The 17,734-nt window shown below is 36.1% G+C and overlaps 2 protein-coding genes and 1 long non-coding RNA gene across 7 annotated transcripts; 1 reads left to right on the forward strand and 2 right to left on the reverse strand.

Moving 5' to 3' along the window:
• On the reverse strand, positions 409–6,383 carry LOC18588138. Of its 3 annotated transcripts, none has more exons than XR_001929613.1 (17): positions 6,042–6,383; positions 5,733–5,799; positions 5,568–5,637; positions 5,043–5,179; positions 4,840–4,910; positions 4,679–4,739; positions 4,443–4,558; positions 4,043–4,213; positions 3,836–3,960; positions 3,688–3,754; positions 3,450–3,497; positions 3,307–3,347; positions 2,792–2,882; positions 2,504–2,702; positions 2,283–2,411; positions 1,247–1,950; positions 409–949 (listed from the first exon to the last, which is right to left on the reverse strand). XR_001929613.1 is itself a non-coding variant. In XM_018128384.1 (16 exons), exons 1-16 carry the CDS (start codon positions 6,208–6,210, stop codon positions 1,311–1,313), a joined length of 2,202 nt encoding a protein of 733 aa, XP_017983873.1. In that variant the 5' UTR covers positions 6,211–6,383; the 3' UTR covers positions 1,035–1,310. The 3 variants fall into 3 exon arrangements, 1 of the variants encoding a protein (XP_017983873.1); XR_001929612.1 differs by having other exon boundaries at positions 409–1,033; XM_018128384.1 differs by lacking the exon at positions 409–949 and having other exon boundaries at positions 1,035–1,950.
• Positions 7,473–11,376, forward strand: LOC18588140. Of its 3 annotated transcripts, XR_001929153.1 has the most exons (5): positions 7,473–7,970; positions 8,195–8,537; positions 9,174–9,533; positions 10,896–10,936; positions 11,079–11,376. It is a non-coding gene; the product is annotated as an uncharacterized LOC18588140 (long non-coding RNA). The 3 variants fall into 3 exon arrangements; XR_001929151.1 differs by lacking the exon at positions 9,174–9,533 and having other exon boundaries at positions 7,475–7,970; positions 10,761–10,936; XR_001929152.1 differs by lacking the exon at positions 9,174–9,533 and having other exon boundaries at positions 7,572–7,970.
• LOC18588141 (myb-related protein 308) lies at positions 13,906–15,465 on the reverse strand. The gene is made up of 3 exons (XM_007012346.2): positions 15,246–15,465; positions 14,925–15,054; positions 13,906–14,830 (listed from the first exon to the last, which is right to left on the reverse strand). Exons 1-3 carry the CDS (start codon positions 15,376–15,378, stop codon positions 14,197–14,199), a joined length of 897 nt encoding a protein of 298 aa, XP_007012408.1. The 5' UTR covers positions 15,379–15,465; the 3' UTR covers positions 13,906–14,196.

Consider the following 17,734-nt stretch of genomic DNA (forward strand, 5'->3'; position numbering starts at 1 on the left):
GGTTGTGGGGGGGGGGGGGGGGGCGGGGGGGGGGGGGGGGGGGGGCAGGGGGGGGGGGGATATATATATTTGTATTTTTTTGTGATTTGTGAATTTGTGATGTTCCAACCAGCATCACACACCAGATCACAAAACAAAGTAAATGACAAATATATCACCAGGACCAGGAGCGAAGACGCATTATAAAATCTAAATCATAACCATTTTGAATAATATATATATTAAAAAAGTTGAAAGAGAATAATTTTTTTCAAAAAAAAATTTAAAGCACAAAAAGACCAGATAAAGAGACCATAAAAACAATGTTTACAAATACAAATATATTTTTAAAATGTTAAAAAATTGAAATTATAAATAGATTTTATTGCTAGCAAAAAATATGATATTTGCATTTAGAACAATTGGTCAAAATCAAATATATTACTTCGTATTTCACTTCTGCTTTTATAGAAAAATATGAAAATAATTTATGGAGTAAAGCTTGCAAAAAATCAGAACCTGAACGCGAAAAAAACCAATATTTTAGTCATCGCGCCCAAATCCCTTTTTCTTTTCAAGAAAAAATTCGACTACGTGCATTAAATCTGACAAAGAAATCACATGGGCCCATGGACACCTAAAACGGATTACGCGGCCCACTCATTCGTGCCAAAAATAGAAAAACTCAATCAGCTCCCTGGCAGCCGGATTATAGCATTCACGAAGTTGCTCTATAGAGTGCATAGCGCACAGATGCAACTTATTGAAGAAATATTAACCGGCCATCAGGGGTCTCGTGTCTTTTTTTCCCCCTCATTTTAACATTTTCTTTTTTTCTTGGAAAAGAAACATACCTTCATCAGCTTCATCAATTTCTGAAAGAAGTTTGGGCAAAGCATTAAAGTATCCGAACCTAAAATTTAACTTACGCAATGCTCCTCTTTCCTATTGCTTGCCTCCACAGCACAAGCTAGAAATGCAAACATGGTTAGTAGAAGATATTTAAAAAATAATCCATGAAGCTACTGTCCAAAAGCCGACCACTCAACTAGATCTGTATCAAGAAAACCAACAGAGAATCAAAATTAGAAAGGAACAGCCCTGTGTTCATCCAGTGCAATGTGCTAAATCCTTTTTTTAAACATATAAAAAGCAATATTATGGAACTAGTAGTAAACCAAGTTAATACATTTACCTCACTGGAAAGGAAATTTAATTCCAGATTTATCACCTAAATTCTGACATGCAACTTCATATACATATTTACCTCAAAAATCAGATCTGTTGCTTGTTTAGTATACCCTTTTCCTTTTATAATGGTGATAGTCCTCTCAATTGTCTTCATCTGACCTCCTGGCCATCTGCCACCTATCATGACTCAAATTGTCACATCGTGTTGTTTTTGTTTTGTACCCAGAATGCCTGCAACTTCGGCTAGAACCTTTCTCCCTTCTTTTCTTTTTCTGGTCAGTGGAATGGTTTGGTTCCAAACTAGATTCAGAGTTACTGCAATGTTTCTGGTGCTGTCTCTCAGCATCATGCTTAACTGTCCTTTTAGCTTCTTTCTCTTTATTAGTTGGATAATGGCTCCAACTAGAATCACTGTCACAGTGCTCTCTGCAGTCATTGTGCTTTTTGGAGCTCCTATGACCATGTTTATGCCTCTCCTCACTATGCCAGCTGGAGCTACCGGGCAAATCATCTACTTCTGACCTTGACCTCTCCGAGTGATGATAAGGCCTCCGATTTTGACCAGCAATGTTAGAACTTTTCTCATGTCTTTCATCATCAGAATAAACATCATCATCAATGGTATGTGGATGCCTACGTTTCATAAGTGACTTTTTTGTAAAGCTGTCTTCAGAGTAGCTTGCACTCCTTTCCCTCTCAGGATAAAAGTTTTTATCACGCGGTCTTTTTGCCTCATCACACTGATGTCCTTTAACATCATCCTCATCATAAAAGTGTTTTCTGATGCACAAAAAATTAGCATATAAGAAGAAAAAAGATATGCCCAAATAAAACTACAATTTAAGTGTTGATAATGATAACGCGACTTTCCATATCAAAGCTTTAAAGAGAGAAAAGGAGGGATTTTGTTACAACTTTCTTCAGACATTTTCCCAAAATAGAAATTAGTTTAAAGCGCAACAAAGAATAAACTTGTAGACACCGATTAAATCCAGAAAAACAAGCTGAAAAACTGTTTATTCACCAAAATTAACAGAAAAAGAGTTATACGAGGTAAAAATTCTAAGTATTTGTACACAAGGTTGTTGCTTAATATGGAAAAGAAAATATACCTCATGACATTCTCACTTGTAAACTGGGGTCCCTTATCATAATCTTTAACATCCAACTCGAAATGAAATAGTTGGTGGTCTACATTATTTTTCACTGCAGGTGCTACGCCTCCCATCCTTGTAAATCCCCTGCAAAATGCCCCAGAATCAAAACCAGACCCATGACACAATAAATGAAATACATGTTTTAGAAGGCATTATGAAAAAATAAATGGACTTACCGAAAGGCAGGTAACCCACCAAACATAGATGGCACATATGTAGGAACATGAAAAGGTGAAGCACGAACCACTGTTCCATTGAAGGGCATCATACCAGAGTTGCCATATGGGTTTGCAAATGGCCTGATATTGGGAAACGGAGGTCCATTCCAGTATGGTGATACATAACCAGGCATTGCTCCTGGAAACATACCATTGCCTATAATCCCAGTAAAACGTAAACACAAAAATGAGCCTTGCACAGTAAATAGAAACAAATATAATGACAGCCAAATATCCAGCATTTACCTCTTTGAAGCATAGGATGTGGACTGGAGACAGCTGGGCAATCTCTCCTCAAATGACCAGGAGAACCACACATGTAGCAGACACAATCCCCCTGAATTCAATCAGGCAAATAATTATTCCACAGCACTATCATTTGAAATATTGCAAATATGTAACAAACAGATAACAAACTAGAAAGTTAATCAGGACAGTGCAAAAATAGAGTTCAACGTTATGAAATGCAACACTTAATCATTTTGCAGAAACCTAACATTTAAGAAGGTGAAAACTGAGAATATATGCAACACATATTACTGATGTGTGACTGGCATTTGGACCCCAGAAGAATGGCACAAAATAGAGACACATCCAGACAGATAACATACGAACAACAACTATTATTGAAACAGCCCATCAAAGATATTTTCTAGAATGAATATGTGTGTGTGTAACCTCAAGGTAGATCATGCTGCATGCTTAGGCATGTCAAGTGACGATTACATTCAGTTCAAGGAGATGATAGACAAACATATTACCTTTTTGAGTCTTCCAGTCTCCACATAACCCTTCTCTGCATCTGCCAGTATCACCAAGTTACTCAGAACACAGAAGACATACACAGATATCATATCTACATTAAAGTTGGGTTAAGTCTCTAAAATTAAGTTAAATGTTCTACCTGCAGTCGTAACCCCCAACACCTTCTTCCTCTTGACATTGGATTCAGCTGTAGTTACACAAGATAAAGAATTTAAAGTTCCAAGAATGAAGAAAACAGATAATAAAATACGATATACAAAGTAGTCATATTAAAAGCAGAATATTTAGCATCATGTTTTGAATCTTAAGCTGCTAGAAGCTAAAAGACTATAGTCACAGAATCATTATGCAAATTGCTTGAGAACTTAAGATTATACCTTCCTCGTTAATGGGCTGGTTTTCCCCCTGGAAATCAGCAAAACCTTCCAGGCCAACAGGGAGTCGCTGCATCTTGTGAACAGGCAATTTAGAGATTTTATCTTTAAGAAAATGATTGGAATTGACAAGAGAACCTGTGCCACCCACCGATTCTGTAGGATATTGATTGGATCCCCTCCCTGTTGCAGAGGGAGAAGGAGGCAACTCTGCTCCTCTTTGAAGGACAGAGACAACGCGAGAAACATCGTTCTCTTGAATTCCTGATTCTCCATCTGTTTTTGGATTATTAAGCAATTATTCAATGTCCTGGCAATGGTAAAAGAAGAAAAAGTAGAGAATATATTAGTTTCATACCTGGAGCATCTCGATGTAAAGCATTTTCCGAACCATTAACTAGAATTTGGGACTTCAGGAAACGCTCAATTGCTAGCCTCAGTGACACATTGGGTAACAAATCTTCCACTTTGCATTTGGTAGAAAAGCATTTGGGACACCTTGCCTTTTCAACCAGCACATGACAGATGCCTGCAACCAAACACCATCATCAGGATAGGAGACAACATGTAAACATTAAACAACCTTATCACACTAAAACTTCGTACAAGAAACAAGTACTCTGGAGCTAGAGAGCATTTTGTACCCAATTTTTCTTCCAATATTAATAAAATTTAATAAGTATCCACTTACAATGCATAGAAAAAAAAAATAAGTAACGATGTCCTGAAATCAACCAACTACACTGCATAATACTTACATTTCATGCAGAAACTGTGCTGGCAGCAGGGTATCATAACAGCCTCCTTAAAGAATGTGTCGCAAAGAGAGCATTTCAGCTCTGACGGAAAATCAGCAGTTTGCATTGCTCGAAGGCTGACAATAACAACTCTTTCAACATCGACAGAACATTTAAAAGTGAAACAAGAAAAAAGAAAGGCAGATCTTGAGACTAAATAATGACAATAAGATAACTGAGGGGACAAAATCTCTTACTCAGACTGTTTAGTATTCAGTTCAATGTCAGGTTTAGATTTTGTCTCTGACTCTTTGTGACCTGATATATGAATAGCAGCATGGTAAGTCAAAACTTTTTTTTAACAAAAGGCCTTTCATATAAAGGTGGGGTAGCCAAAGGAAAATGAAACATTCCGCACCTTGTGGGATGGCCTCACTAATGTCACTCACTTCAAATTTATGACATTCTACCACAGGTTGCTCAGTGCACCTGAATTCATAAAAAGAAAAAAATACATTTATAAGAGAAGAATAATAGTACTGTTCTATACAAAATAGTGCAATCATAAATAAAATGATTAAATAATGCATTTACAGAAACTAGAAATCCAAGGGTTGATACCTTTTTAATTTGATATTTATCTCCTCATCACCAACACAAAATTTGTGCTCAATATCAAGACCAATGCCAGATAAGTTTGCATCAGATACAGGGCATAATTCTGCCCCAAAGTCATCAAAGTTGACAGTTTCCACATTCTGCAAAATGAATATTATGCCATCACTTGAAAAAAGGTGAAACTAAACGAAGCAGAAAAACTTATTTTAAGGTCACCATATGTATGTACTAGAAAAGTTTGTGATTCAACATCCATCTAGAAATTCATTGACTTACTAAAAATGAATTAGTAGAATAATTAAAGCTTAAAAAGAGGCAGTGAACATAATGTAAAACTTCAGGCCAAGAAGACAAATATAGGTTAAATTATAAAACAATTTTTTTTCTCTTCTCATTTCTTGTAAACAAAATGAAAACTACCAAAAGACCAATGCTAAATCTGTTTATTTCGTATCAACATAAAATTATGCAATTATTTTCTCCTAAGACAAATAGTTAGTTGCAATCGATTTAAGGCATAAAACTCACCTCTGGATGAGAGGTTTTGCTAATATTGGCGTCTCTGGTTGGAAAATTTTCAAGTGAGCCAGCACGTTCCCTGAACAGAATCAGCATCATAAGTAAGGAACCACAATAAAATGTCCCATATTAAAATTTGAACATAAAATTAAACTCGACTGAAAAGGGACTAACCCCGCAGGAACTCTTTTTATGATCACACTCGAACCACGAGGAATTTGAAAATCGTCATCCACGTATTCTGCATTAAATCCATCAAACAACCAATTTTCAACCAATCAGTCTAAGTTTGTGAAGAAACTAATACAAGGCCACGTTTGGCTAGAGGAAATCAATCTTCCATTTAAAATTCCAGTTCCATGTAATTCATGAGCTTACTATAACTATGAACTTGAGTTATACGTTAATTCTTGTTCCTATATAACATTAAGAGAAAACGAAAAAAAAGAAAATAGAATTAAAGCAGAGAGCGGGAGAGGTGACCTTGACCGGAGATAGGATCAGAGAAGAGGAGATCGAAATCTTGACAAAGATTCAGTTTCTTGTTTTGGACGATTCTGGATTTGAGATCACAAACTGAAATTGAAGGCCGGTCCCCAATGTCGACCGAGTCGTAGTAAGGCGAGCTTCTGAATTTGAAGCGGACCGACATGGCTGAGTTGGAAGCGGGGAGTTGAATTGTAGACTCAGTTTCTCGATTAGACAGGAGAAGATAGGAGGGATAAAGAAGAGCGATCTGCTTATGCGGACGAATTGAGAGAATTTGGGGATTCTGTTCGCTATAATTGGGAACAAAAAGGTTTCATATAACGGGGCGGGTACGGAGTGATTACCACCAGCCTTATAGAAGCGGGGTTCGTCCGAAAATATAAATTAAAAAGAGAAAAAGAGGACAGAAGTTAATTTGGGTATGAGTCCGAATACGTTGTTTGCCACACAATTAGGGTACAAATGTGAATAATCCATTAATAAATCGTAGATAAATATAATTATTAGAAATTGACATGGGTTAAGGCTATTGATTGATTAATTTTATACTATTTATAAATTTTTTTATATTTATTGTATTATTCTTCCTTAAATTTGAAGAAAATATGCATTACGCACAAATAATTTATTTTTTCTTAATTTTGAAGTATTATAGATTTTAAATTTAAGGACAAATACTACAAATCATAAGTATTATAGATTTAAATTTTAAGACAAATAATGTGTATGAGTATGAATATTTATGTTTTTTTAAAATATTTTTTATTTTTATTGCTTGCAATCAACTAATAGAGAGAAATAGAGCAAGTGAAGAATCTTTAAATAATGAAAAAAAAAAACCAAGTATGAAGTTTGAACATAAAATTTCAATTTGATAAAAAAAATTTAGAAGATAAAGATGTGTGAGTTCATTCATTGAATCTTTAATATCCTTTTATTTATTTTTCATTCTCTCTTTAAATTGGTGACAAAGATTTACGTCAATTAATTTGTTACATCAACCCAACTACCTTGACCACCTAAAGAATTTACCATCTTAACATATCATTTAACTTTGAATTTCAATTAAATAAAAATATTATATATAGTAATATTTTATATTAAATGCAATAATTGACAATCAATATGATAATTTTTAATATATTTAAAAAGATATTATTCAATAACATCTATTAACAAAACCTTCTTAATTTCTACCCATTTTTTTATACGTATATTTTTTAACTCTAAACACATGTCACATTTTTAATTAATTACAATCACTACTTTTAATAATAACTAGATTATGAACCGTGCGTACACATGGGTCTCTTTTTATTTTTTTATTTTTTATTTTTTTTCTATACTCTCGACATGGTTAGAGGAAAAAAATTTTTTGAGACTTCCTTTTAAGTATGCTATAGATTTTTAAAATAGACATATCAACAAATGTTTTATTAAAGGCACTCAATTAAACATATTTTCCTATAATTACCAGTAAAAATATAAATAATATTTTTTTTCTTTTTGTAATAAACAATACATTAGCTTTCATGTTGAAAATATCACCCTCAAATAGGAAAGCATTGTTCGGTTGCAATCGAGTAACTGACCGAAATGGACTACAACAGCAACCATCAACTCGATTATACGATGGCGGTTGCTGGCATTGGTTGTGACCGATGGGATCGGTACCACTGTGATTCGGTCGTCGGGGCACTCTCCCCCCAATAGAATCGATCGAAAAACCAAGGGGAGGGGAAAATTCTATTAATAGGCTTCATTAAACCTCACCCCTGTTCTGTCTTCCCTTGCCGACCTTCCCTCTTTCTTCATTTGTCTCCCCTTTCTTCTTCCTACTTCTTTCCTCTGCTTGGTGCTCTTTGTCGTCTCCTCCTGCCGGCATCTATCCTCCTCCTTGCTGCCGGTCACCTCTGTTTCAAGGTCTGTTTATTGTGGGTTATCATGTGATTTATTTTCATGGCTATTTTCATATTCATGTTCACTTAAACATTCAATCGACCGAAAATCGAAGTCAGCTTCCATTGGTTGATTTTTTTCTTATAACCAGTGAGCTTCGATTGGTTAAAATTTCTCATCAGTTTTGTCGATTTTGATTTCTTGAAATCGAAATCAACCGAAATTGACCGATGCAATCCGTTGAATAGGAGGAATTCCTTGGTAATGAAGAATCCCAATCGTTGTTGTATCTGTAAGTCGTGACCTGACCACAATCACACAGGGCCCATGGGCCAGGTCCAGCAGTCCAGGTTCGAGAGACTTGCATTCGCATGATACTGGGCTTCGGACAACAGTCTATGGGAGACGACAGAATCAAATCAAATCAAAGCAAAGAATCATTGGAAACGGGCAAAGCACAAAGCAAAACCGTCTATGGGAAATCAACTGGTTTGAAACATTTCTTTAATTTGAATCTATCAAATTTGAACAGGAGCAAGCTCCGGTGCCACCTAAGCTTCAGCTTTCAGGTTGCTGCTGCAATTGAAACGGGTAAGTAAATAAAGCTTTCTTTGCTCGGTAGTTAATACGACGCTGTCAATTCAGAAAATTGTAGTTTTGAGTTTGAACTCGGGAGTTTTGTCTCGGGTAAACGTTCTTTGATTGGACCAAGGGTCTCTTTTGTCTTTCACCAATCAAATTTCATGCAGCCTCAATTATTGGATTGAAAAAGTCTCAATAACAGGTTGCAAGTCATTAAGAGTTTTTAACTTTTGTTTTTAAACCCGTAGAATGGTGCGGATTCCTTTTCCTGGGAAATTTCCTTCTCTCGAGAAAATTGAAAATTTATTGGTCAAAAAGAGAAACGAAACATTTTTCCTCCGATGTGAAGTCTTTGGTAGAGTAATTGAACAATATTGCAGCAAAACTTCACATAGAATACTTTGTCAGTCCTGCATATGCAAAGCTTCATCTAGGTGGAACTATTACTCTATTAGGACCTATGTTGAAAACTATTGCGGTGGGATCTGGTTGCAGTAACATTAACATTTATGGGTCATGCATGTGGTCCTTGAAAATCTGTTTTTGACTTATATTGTCTTTTAATTTGGTGTGTTTATCTCATTTTTTAGTGTCTTTCCTCTTTGTTCTTTAAAGTTTGCATGTTCAATTGTTCATCATGGGCAGGCCATTAGTTAACCTCGTATCACTTAGTCAAAATCATGGTCATTTCGAGCAGAGAAAGGTGGGGATTAGTTAACCTACCATAATCCCTCGAGTTATCATTATAGAGGCAGAGTGAAGAGAAAGGCCCTTTGTTGATGTAAAGTGTTAAGCTTCTTAATTGGAGGGGTGAGCTTGTTTTCTATATCAGGCATGGTTACTATATCATAGTCATAGTTTTCTTGCCATTTTGGTTGCACGAACAGATGCGTTCGTCATGTGAAATACTAAAAGTGAAGGCAGCTGCAGCTGCAGTTAGGCAGGGGCCCTGGCTTCCCCCTTGGCTCTTGAAACCTTGGCTTGACCTTTTCTCAAACAAAAAGGGTAAATTTTGACTTTGGCTTACTCCAAGAAATTATGAAATGGCCCCACCTTATGAAAGTTTCTAATTGGCATTAGAATACTTTATAATCATTCGCTCGCCTTTTGAAGTTCTAAACCTATTTATTAATTTTATTTCTTGCACTATTTTAACGTCGGTGTTATCAAAAGAAATAAATATGTTGACACTAATTATTGCATCAGGACTTATGAAAGAAATTTAAGTTGCTCTATTTTGTATACAAATCAAATTTACATGTAACTTTTCTTTTCTTTTTGCTTCTTTTAATTCCTATATTTCACTATTTAGTTTTTAAGATTTTTATATGTTTTATTTTATTTTAATGAAACTTATATCAGTTAGATTTTAATTTATATTTGATCATTCATATGCCCAATATGATTATTAGCTTTGAAGTTAATATTATTTTACCTATCAAAAGAAATTCATTTTTTTCCCTCAATTACATTATTATTTTTTTACATTGCAATTACGTCAGTGTTTCTTTGAATTTTGTATACTTTCTATGATATTTTGCAATCAGAAAGGTTCTTTTAACTATTTTTTATTCTCATTTTAATTATAATTAAGTATATATGGTTTTTATCCCGACCCCGGCAAAAAATTTCTATGGTATAGGAAACAGTCTGAGTTAGAAAATTGTTCTATCTTTTGTTCCCTTCATGTAATTAGAAACATCGGTATCATGAAGAGTCTCTGTCATCATCGAGAAAATCATAGTCTATGTCTTATTCCCAAGGCGGAAGGAACTCCATAAACGTGTGAATCGTGAAACCTATCCCTGTCATGGCTTTGCTGTTTCTATGATGTATCGTTTACTTTGCTCAAAGGTTAGGTAGCATTGTATTTTGGTCAAATATATGCACTCAATTTCAATTATAATCTGGAAAAGTAACCATTTTTTTTTTTTACTTTAGAAGTTTCTATTTTAGAATTTTACCTCCAGCAGCCTCGAGCAATGTGTGGAATATTGTTTCTGCCGAAACTGTAATTTCTCACAACCAGTCTAGGGCTTTTCTCATCAACCGTCATTCAGAGTTGCAGGTCAATAGTTTTCCATAGTAGTTCAAATTATGAAGGGTAGTTTTGCTGCAGGTGGGGATATTTCATGGCACAACATGCAAAATGTTTTCCAATGATTTGCATCAATGATCATGGAAACAAGTAAATAGGCTGATAATGGTCTTTTCATTTATTAATTTGTATAGGTTAGTTGGATTTTCTGCTATAAGTCATACTGCAGATAAAAGAAAGAAATGACTGCAGATATTTGTTATGACTTTGGTTACTTGTATTATCATCTCTAATAATGATTTATAATGATGCTTTGACTCTGCATCCAGCTGCTGTTGGCAATTGTGTGAGTAGAGCCCATCTTTACCAGGTTTTCTGCTTATATGTTTACAGTTTCGCAAGTATACATATCTATATATACATATATTTAACATGAGAATAAGTACTTAGAAAATTTTTGGGTGGTCATGAGGATGAGTAGAGCTAATACTAATATGAATCTTGCATGGCAGGCCAACAACTGAGCTGAAGCAGGATAGGAACCACTTTTTTGTTGCAGATACCTATTGTTTGAAACCCTCGTAGCACATATCTGATTAAAATTGGTATTTTACATTCGGAAAGTATTCAAAAACAAAGTTTATGACAAGAATTAAATCATCACAGTGTACGGTTTTCTTCCATTATTGCAGACACATGATGAAAAACTGTTCATGATTATATCAGTGAGCCGTGAAGCTTCTGTCACGTAGTTTGTCTTATGAGATGTATAACTATTAATGGTGATGGATCGGTTGTTATTTTGTTTGTCACACTAGATTCAATTTCACCATAGCATCTTAATCAAAAGAAACAAACCAAATAAAGGCGCATCTTATCCTGCCGCGTGAAGAGAATAGTAATGCAGAGGAGCAAGCTATGATCAATTGGGTTTCAGTCTCTTCAACTGTCAACACTAGCATTAATGACCTGTAAGAAAATAGTGGCTTGATTATTTGAAAAGAGTGTTTAGAACATACCACGTGACTCTTTGGTCTCATGCTTAGGCCTTTGAGATCCACATGATCTAGGAGAGAGACTAGGTGTAAGGTCTATAATAAAACAAATGATCTTGCCATTCCCAGTTATTAAAGTAATAAGACAAATTTGATGCAAAGAACTGAATATCTGTCCTCTTTTGGTGAAGCTTGCCTCTAATAAGTGAGGGTCATGTCCATTTCTGGTGTTTGTTTTAACTGGTGGAACAAAGGGACTTCCACTTGGCTAGGAAAAATGGTCTTAGGTTAGCGAATCAAGTACTTCTTCCTTTGGAGGCAAAGATCTACACGGCTTATCTTTTGGGTTGAGAGCAATGTGAAAGTGGAGGAAGGTTACTTAATCCAGTCACTCAACCAAGAAAAGAGGAAAAAGAGTTGTGGAGATATTTCTGTGAAAATCAACAAGTTCTGCTTGACTGACATTTGATGTTAATGTTACCCAACCTTTCTTTTTCTCTTCTCCCTTCTTCCTCGCTTCTGATAGGGCCAGCGATGGCAAAATTCACCAATACGACAACATTGATTACCAAATACTTATAATATGAAATCGTGGGGCAAACCCAAAAGCGAGTTGCAAACTGCAAACTGAAATTTGCTCCAATAACTTGGGCAAAGACGCAATTTGTTAACAAAATTTCAAGCTGCAATGCCATTCCCTTAAGTTTTATTCAAAATTAAATAATGCGCTCCTGCTTTCCCTCCTAGACGTGAAAGTAGGCAGTAACTTCCTACATTAAACATAAAGATCCTGAGGTAGCTTTCTCTCCCTCTGAGTTCTATTCCAGACATTTGTTTAAACACCAAATGCAAGTGTCTTGTTTACATTTTCTTTTTGCTGGGTGTATCACCGGTAGTTGGGCTTTAACCATAGACAGCCACCACTGCAGAAGTTATAGAGAAGTTAACTGTTTTCTTTAACATGCAGACAACCTATCCCGTACATATTAATATCACTGGCCTAAAAATTTGATGTTCCCCATTAGCATGCCGTAAAGGAGACAATCTCCCATGAAACTGGCTCAAATTACAGAAGTTCAACCCTGTTGACTTGCAAACTAGGTATATTAAATTTCTCCATTTCTTTTATTCTTTCAAGGCTTCAGATTTGAGAACGTGACTATAAGGAAATGAGTGTAATAAGAAAACTAATATTGTTTTTAACAATAGAATGATACTAAAGGTCTAAGAGGATACATTAATTTTTAACAGTTAAAGATCGAAAAAACCACAAAAATAATTGAAATAATGGCATGCAGGGTCTACGGAGCTTCGTCAGTGTGCTTGGTGACCTAACAATCTCCGCTTTGAAAACGTTTAATAATTGTGCTGAAATGCAGATAAAGGCTCTTATGTAATGCGTCACTTTGGTGTAAGTTATAAAAAAATTTTGACCATAAGCATCAATATTTCAAGGTGGGACGAGACCGATTGGCCTATGATATGATCGGGGCCTTGGGAATAGATTAAGAAGTTTTAACTAAACTTGGTGGGTTCTTAAGGATCCATCTAATGGTCAATTGCATTGAAAGAAATGTCCTTACCTAACACGACAGGTTCTCCTTGGTGATCACGTGCCTCAACATTTCAGAGTCGCGGTAAAAATTTGAAAAAATCAGACAAGGGGAGGACCATACTTGCCTAGTTCACCAGCAAATTGGTAGAGCACAAAACCAAATTGGATCCTAATGATTGCCATCTTTGTGAGATCAATGAAGTAAAGCAATAGTCGGTAATATTCGAGCAGGAACAAAGTGGTGAATATAATGGTGGGATTGTCTCTGCACCGCACATGTGTCATACGCAAGAGATTTTTGGTCCCATCAGCAGCCATCATCGGCGAGGTCAAGTGAATAAAAATGGGGTTGTTTTGATCCCATGATATCGCGTCATCACTCATCCCTGTTATTTGTATTGGTCTTCATTCGAAAAGAAAATCATTGTGGAACCCTTTTAACATAATTTCCTTTCCCTATGACTAAAACTTTCCAATCCCCGTAGAGGCTAGAACTCATTCGAGGATGGAAAATGTTAAGTCACCTTGCATGATTGCAGCAAGGAAATATTGTTATTGGTTCTTCTCTTTTTTTTTTTTCTCTCTTTTGGGTGGGAGCTGAAACTTAAGCTACTTGGAGAACAAATACAGGAAGAAATTGCAGTAATGAATTGACAACCACCATGGATTTCCCCGACTTCGAAGAATTATTGATTAGAAAAGACATGCTAAAAGCTTATGCGTTGCTTTCAAAACATGGAAGTTGCTTTCAGATTTACTATCGCATGTGTAGCATGCCAATAAAGAGAATTGCGATAAATGAATGAGCTCTTCATATGTACTATGATTACATGATAAGTTAATGAGGAACTTGAATCAAATGATGAGAAAGATACAAGGTTAGCATACAGACTCGTTGATGATTTGTTTTCAACTTCCAAAATTTAAGTTACTAAAATTTACAGTATGGTTGCCCATGACATGCAAGTTGCAACTGGCAAAGTAGCAGTACTTATGAGAGAAACATACAGGCCCTTTTGTTTTATTCACATGTTTCTTTTTTTTTTTTGCTGTGTTGGAACTGCAGCAGTGATTTTCCTATCAAGGCCATTCGTCGGGTTCAAGTAAAAATGCTAAAGAGTCTAAATCCATGGCGGCATTGTCATCAAGACAAGGATTTGTGGTCCAATCCTTGAACATCGCTTCATCAATCGAAAGGGGTTGCACAGGATCCAGGGATGGATTCTTGTTGATGTCATTACTCTCCTCAGAGTCTTCATTGCTTGCTCTCAGCTGATCATTGATTTCAAAGTTCAAGAAATCCTGGCCATGACTATACAACGCATCAAGCACTTCGGTTCCGTGGTGGCTTTGAACACTCGCATTATTATTCATTTCTTCATGATTTGTCAAGTAAGGTTGAAAATCTTGATGCTCAGATGGGTCAATATCTTGAATTGGTGGTGGCTGTAATGGGACCAGGACTTTGCTGCTGCACCTAGTGGCTTTGGTCCGGATCACTTGGATTTTGGTTTCTGTAGCCTGTGGTGAATTTGAGGGATCGGTGACATGGGGCTGAGTTGTTAGCTTTTTATGTCTAGATTTGCTATGGGGAGTTTCTGTGGATGTAGGCGAGGATGCTTTAGCTTTGGCTCTCTTTCCCAAAGTAGTGTTCCAGTAGTTTTTGATTTCATTGTCTGTTCGCCCAGGTAGCCTTCCAGCTATTAAAGACCATCTGCGGAATACCAAGGCAGTCGGCAATGAATACCAAATATACATGTAACACTCGATCGAGTAGAAAAACATGAAACGGGGAGAGAGTGAGCAACCTGTTGCCAAGAAGATTATGGAGTCTGATTATGAGCTCCTCCTCGTCATGGGAGATATTGCCTCTTTTGATATCTGGTCTAAGATAATTTAGCCATCTAAGTCTACAACTCTTGCCACACCTCTTCAAACCTGCATTTGGTAACCATCAGTTGCAACTTAATGTTGGTCCATTTTGAGCAGCTGTAATTTTACTTTGGGTCTTTGTGAAGGGTCATGGTAAAAGGAAGCAGGGAGAAAACAGAGGAAAAGATACTACTTAAAAGAGGCCAAGCAAAGTGTGAAGTATTAAAAGAAAACAACAACAATAATAATAATAATACCAGCTCTCTTGGGGAGGTTTCTCCACTTGCCTTCTCCATGAGCCTTAATATATGCTGTAAGTATTTTATCTTCCAATGCAGTCCAGGCTCCTCTGTTGAGTCCTTCTTTGGAGCAACAAGGACTCCTCCCCATCTTCCTTTCTTTCTCTACTTCTCTTTCTCTCGCTCTCTTTCTCACTGTCTCCCTCTCTTTGTAAAACTATAAAGTAAAGAGGACCCATGACCCTTTTATAACCCCAGTTAGTCAAGAAACTAAACTGCTGATGTAGGATTATTTGTAGGAAATGTGACTGTCGTACAAATATAGATATTGGTTTGGTTAGGCTTTAAGAAAGCAAATACTAAAGTCTAACAAGAAACTATATTTGTTATGTCTCCATACAAATAGATCCAATTTTTAAATAGGAAATATATTATGAGCCCAAGATTAAAATTTAAACCCAGCGTTTGGTTGAAGGAGAATATATATTATTGGCTTAACTGTGTTGAATTTTCAACGATTCCCTATTGCTACTGACAAAGTATTAAGATTCAATTAATGAATCAAACATTAAGCTGGCAATGTTGTTGTGAGGAAAAGATTCTCTCCATTGGAAAAAGAAAAAAAGAACTTGAAACTATATCTGATAATGTTTTTTTTTTTCATCAAGGCAATGATAAAATCTTCAGTAAGTGCCATGCCAGCTGTATATGCTACCAGTATATACTTTCTCAACATGTGGGGAAAATAAAAAAAGCTAATCTGGGGCGATGATGTGCTGCGCTGAGACTGGCAGCAGATGATACACGTGATCCAGGAAAATCTATAGCTTTTCCTTTTCAACTCACATACGAAAATTGTACCATCATACGTTTAGACACATACGATTTATCAGTTTAGTGGCTTCCACAAGCAAAGGAATGCAACCTGAATCTCTCAACATCTTTGATTTCTTTACCTGTGTTTTCTTGCCCAAGAAACTGAAGCAATTCTCTGTTAAAAAGAAACAAAAAGAAAGAAATGTTTTCCCTTCTTGGTATGTTTGCTTCAAACAGCTGCAAAGTTCATTGTGACGGTGCCCCTCCATTTACGATTTTTTGTATGTCTCCGACACAGAATTGGAAAACGATGCATAAGCATAGGGCCAACGCAATATATTTGGGGGCTCTAAGGGATCCATACAGTAGAGTTTCTGCAAGTGAATTTTATAGTTGGATGATAATATTAAAGGATAATTCTTGGATCCTTCGCCCTCTGGTTTCTCTCTGACTTTGTTCATCCATATGCTTACCTAACCATTTATGAAATGACCCAGCTAAAGTATCAAAAAGGAACCATGGGAATTTAGTTGATTCGAGCTCTGAAAAGGTTTATTTTCTCATCAACCCTTCTGGAAAGACCAAGCATTTGCATTGGGCTACTTTGCTTTTGTTTTTTTGTTTGCCTGGACCACTTTGATATGTTTTGTTCTGTCATGCATTTCGATGTCATGGGATTTGATATTTTAAAGGCAAGTTGGTTTTTGTACCAATACATATTAACAGACAAAGAACAGATTCAGAATTTGTGATATATCAAACAATGATGTAAATAAAGTTTACTCGAGAATTCACTTTTCACTTTTTCTTTTGCTCTCCCCTGTTTTATTTGTTTTGTTGTTTTTCAAGCCATGGCTACCCATTTGTAGCAGTTCCAGTTCTGCTTTTGTTCTTCATCTAATGAATATAATCCCATTTTTGCTACAGAAACTGACATAGAGAAAAGGGTCATCAATATTTGAATTATGGGATTCTAATTCTTAAAGCCTAGTACTAGCTCCTATCAGAATTTTAAGTGATAGAAGTTATTTGAACAGAAGGCATGCAAGCCATGTTCCTTGATTAAGTATATAACCATAATGATAAGGTTACAAGTTCGAAAATTTACATAAACAGATTACAGTATTATCAGCTGCAGTTGTAGAACTTGAATCCTTATCCTTGTCTGGTTAGAATTCAGACTTCCCTCCAACAGCTCCAACATCCCAGGATTGCCAGACAGCATTTACTTCTACATCCGAGGATAATGCCGACAAACCTCCAAACTGAGTCATACGGCTGGGGTTGCAGGGCTTGCAACCGGGAGCACGTACTCATCTCAAACATGTCCGCACCAAAGGCTGAAACTAAGCAAATGAAGTACGTTTAGAAGGAAAATAAAAAGGTCTGCAGTTAAGAACTCTGGATGTCAAATCATGGCACTGAAATGTGGAAAAGAACCACTCGACTTTTTCAGAATTTCGAGGCAAATTTTATTACAGGACGTACAGTAAAGGTGCATTTTCTTTTTAGCGTTCTGATGAATTACAGTGGAAATAGAAAGATTCTGGCTTTGTCATCCACTTTTGAACACCTGTATTAATTCTTCATGGCAAGAACGAAGCCCCGTGCATTCTCGTCTGCTTGCGGGTAATTTTATTGCCATTTGCCAGGCAAAGCAATTAATGAATAATCCAGTTTTAGATCTCCAA

This window comes from Theobroma cacao, chromosome 9 (assembly GCF_000208745.1).
Source record: "Theobroma cacao cultivar B97-61/B2 chromosome 9, Criollo_cocoa_genome_V2, whole genome shotgun sequence".
Taxonomy (NCBI): Eukaryota; Viridiplantae; Streptophyta; class Magnoliopsida; order Malvales; family Malvaceae; genus Theobroma; species Theobroma cacao.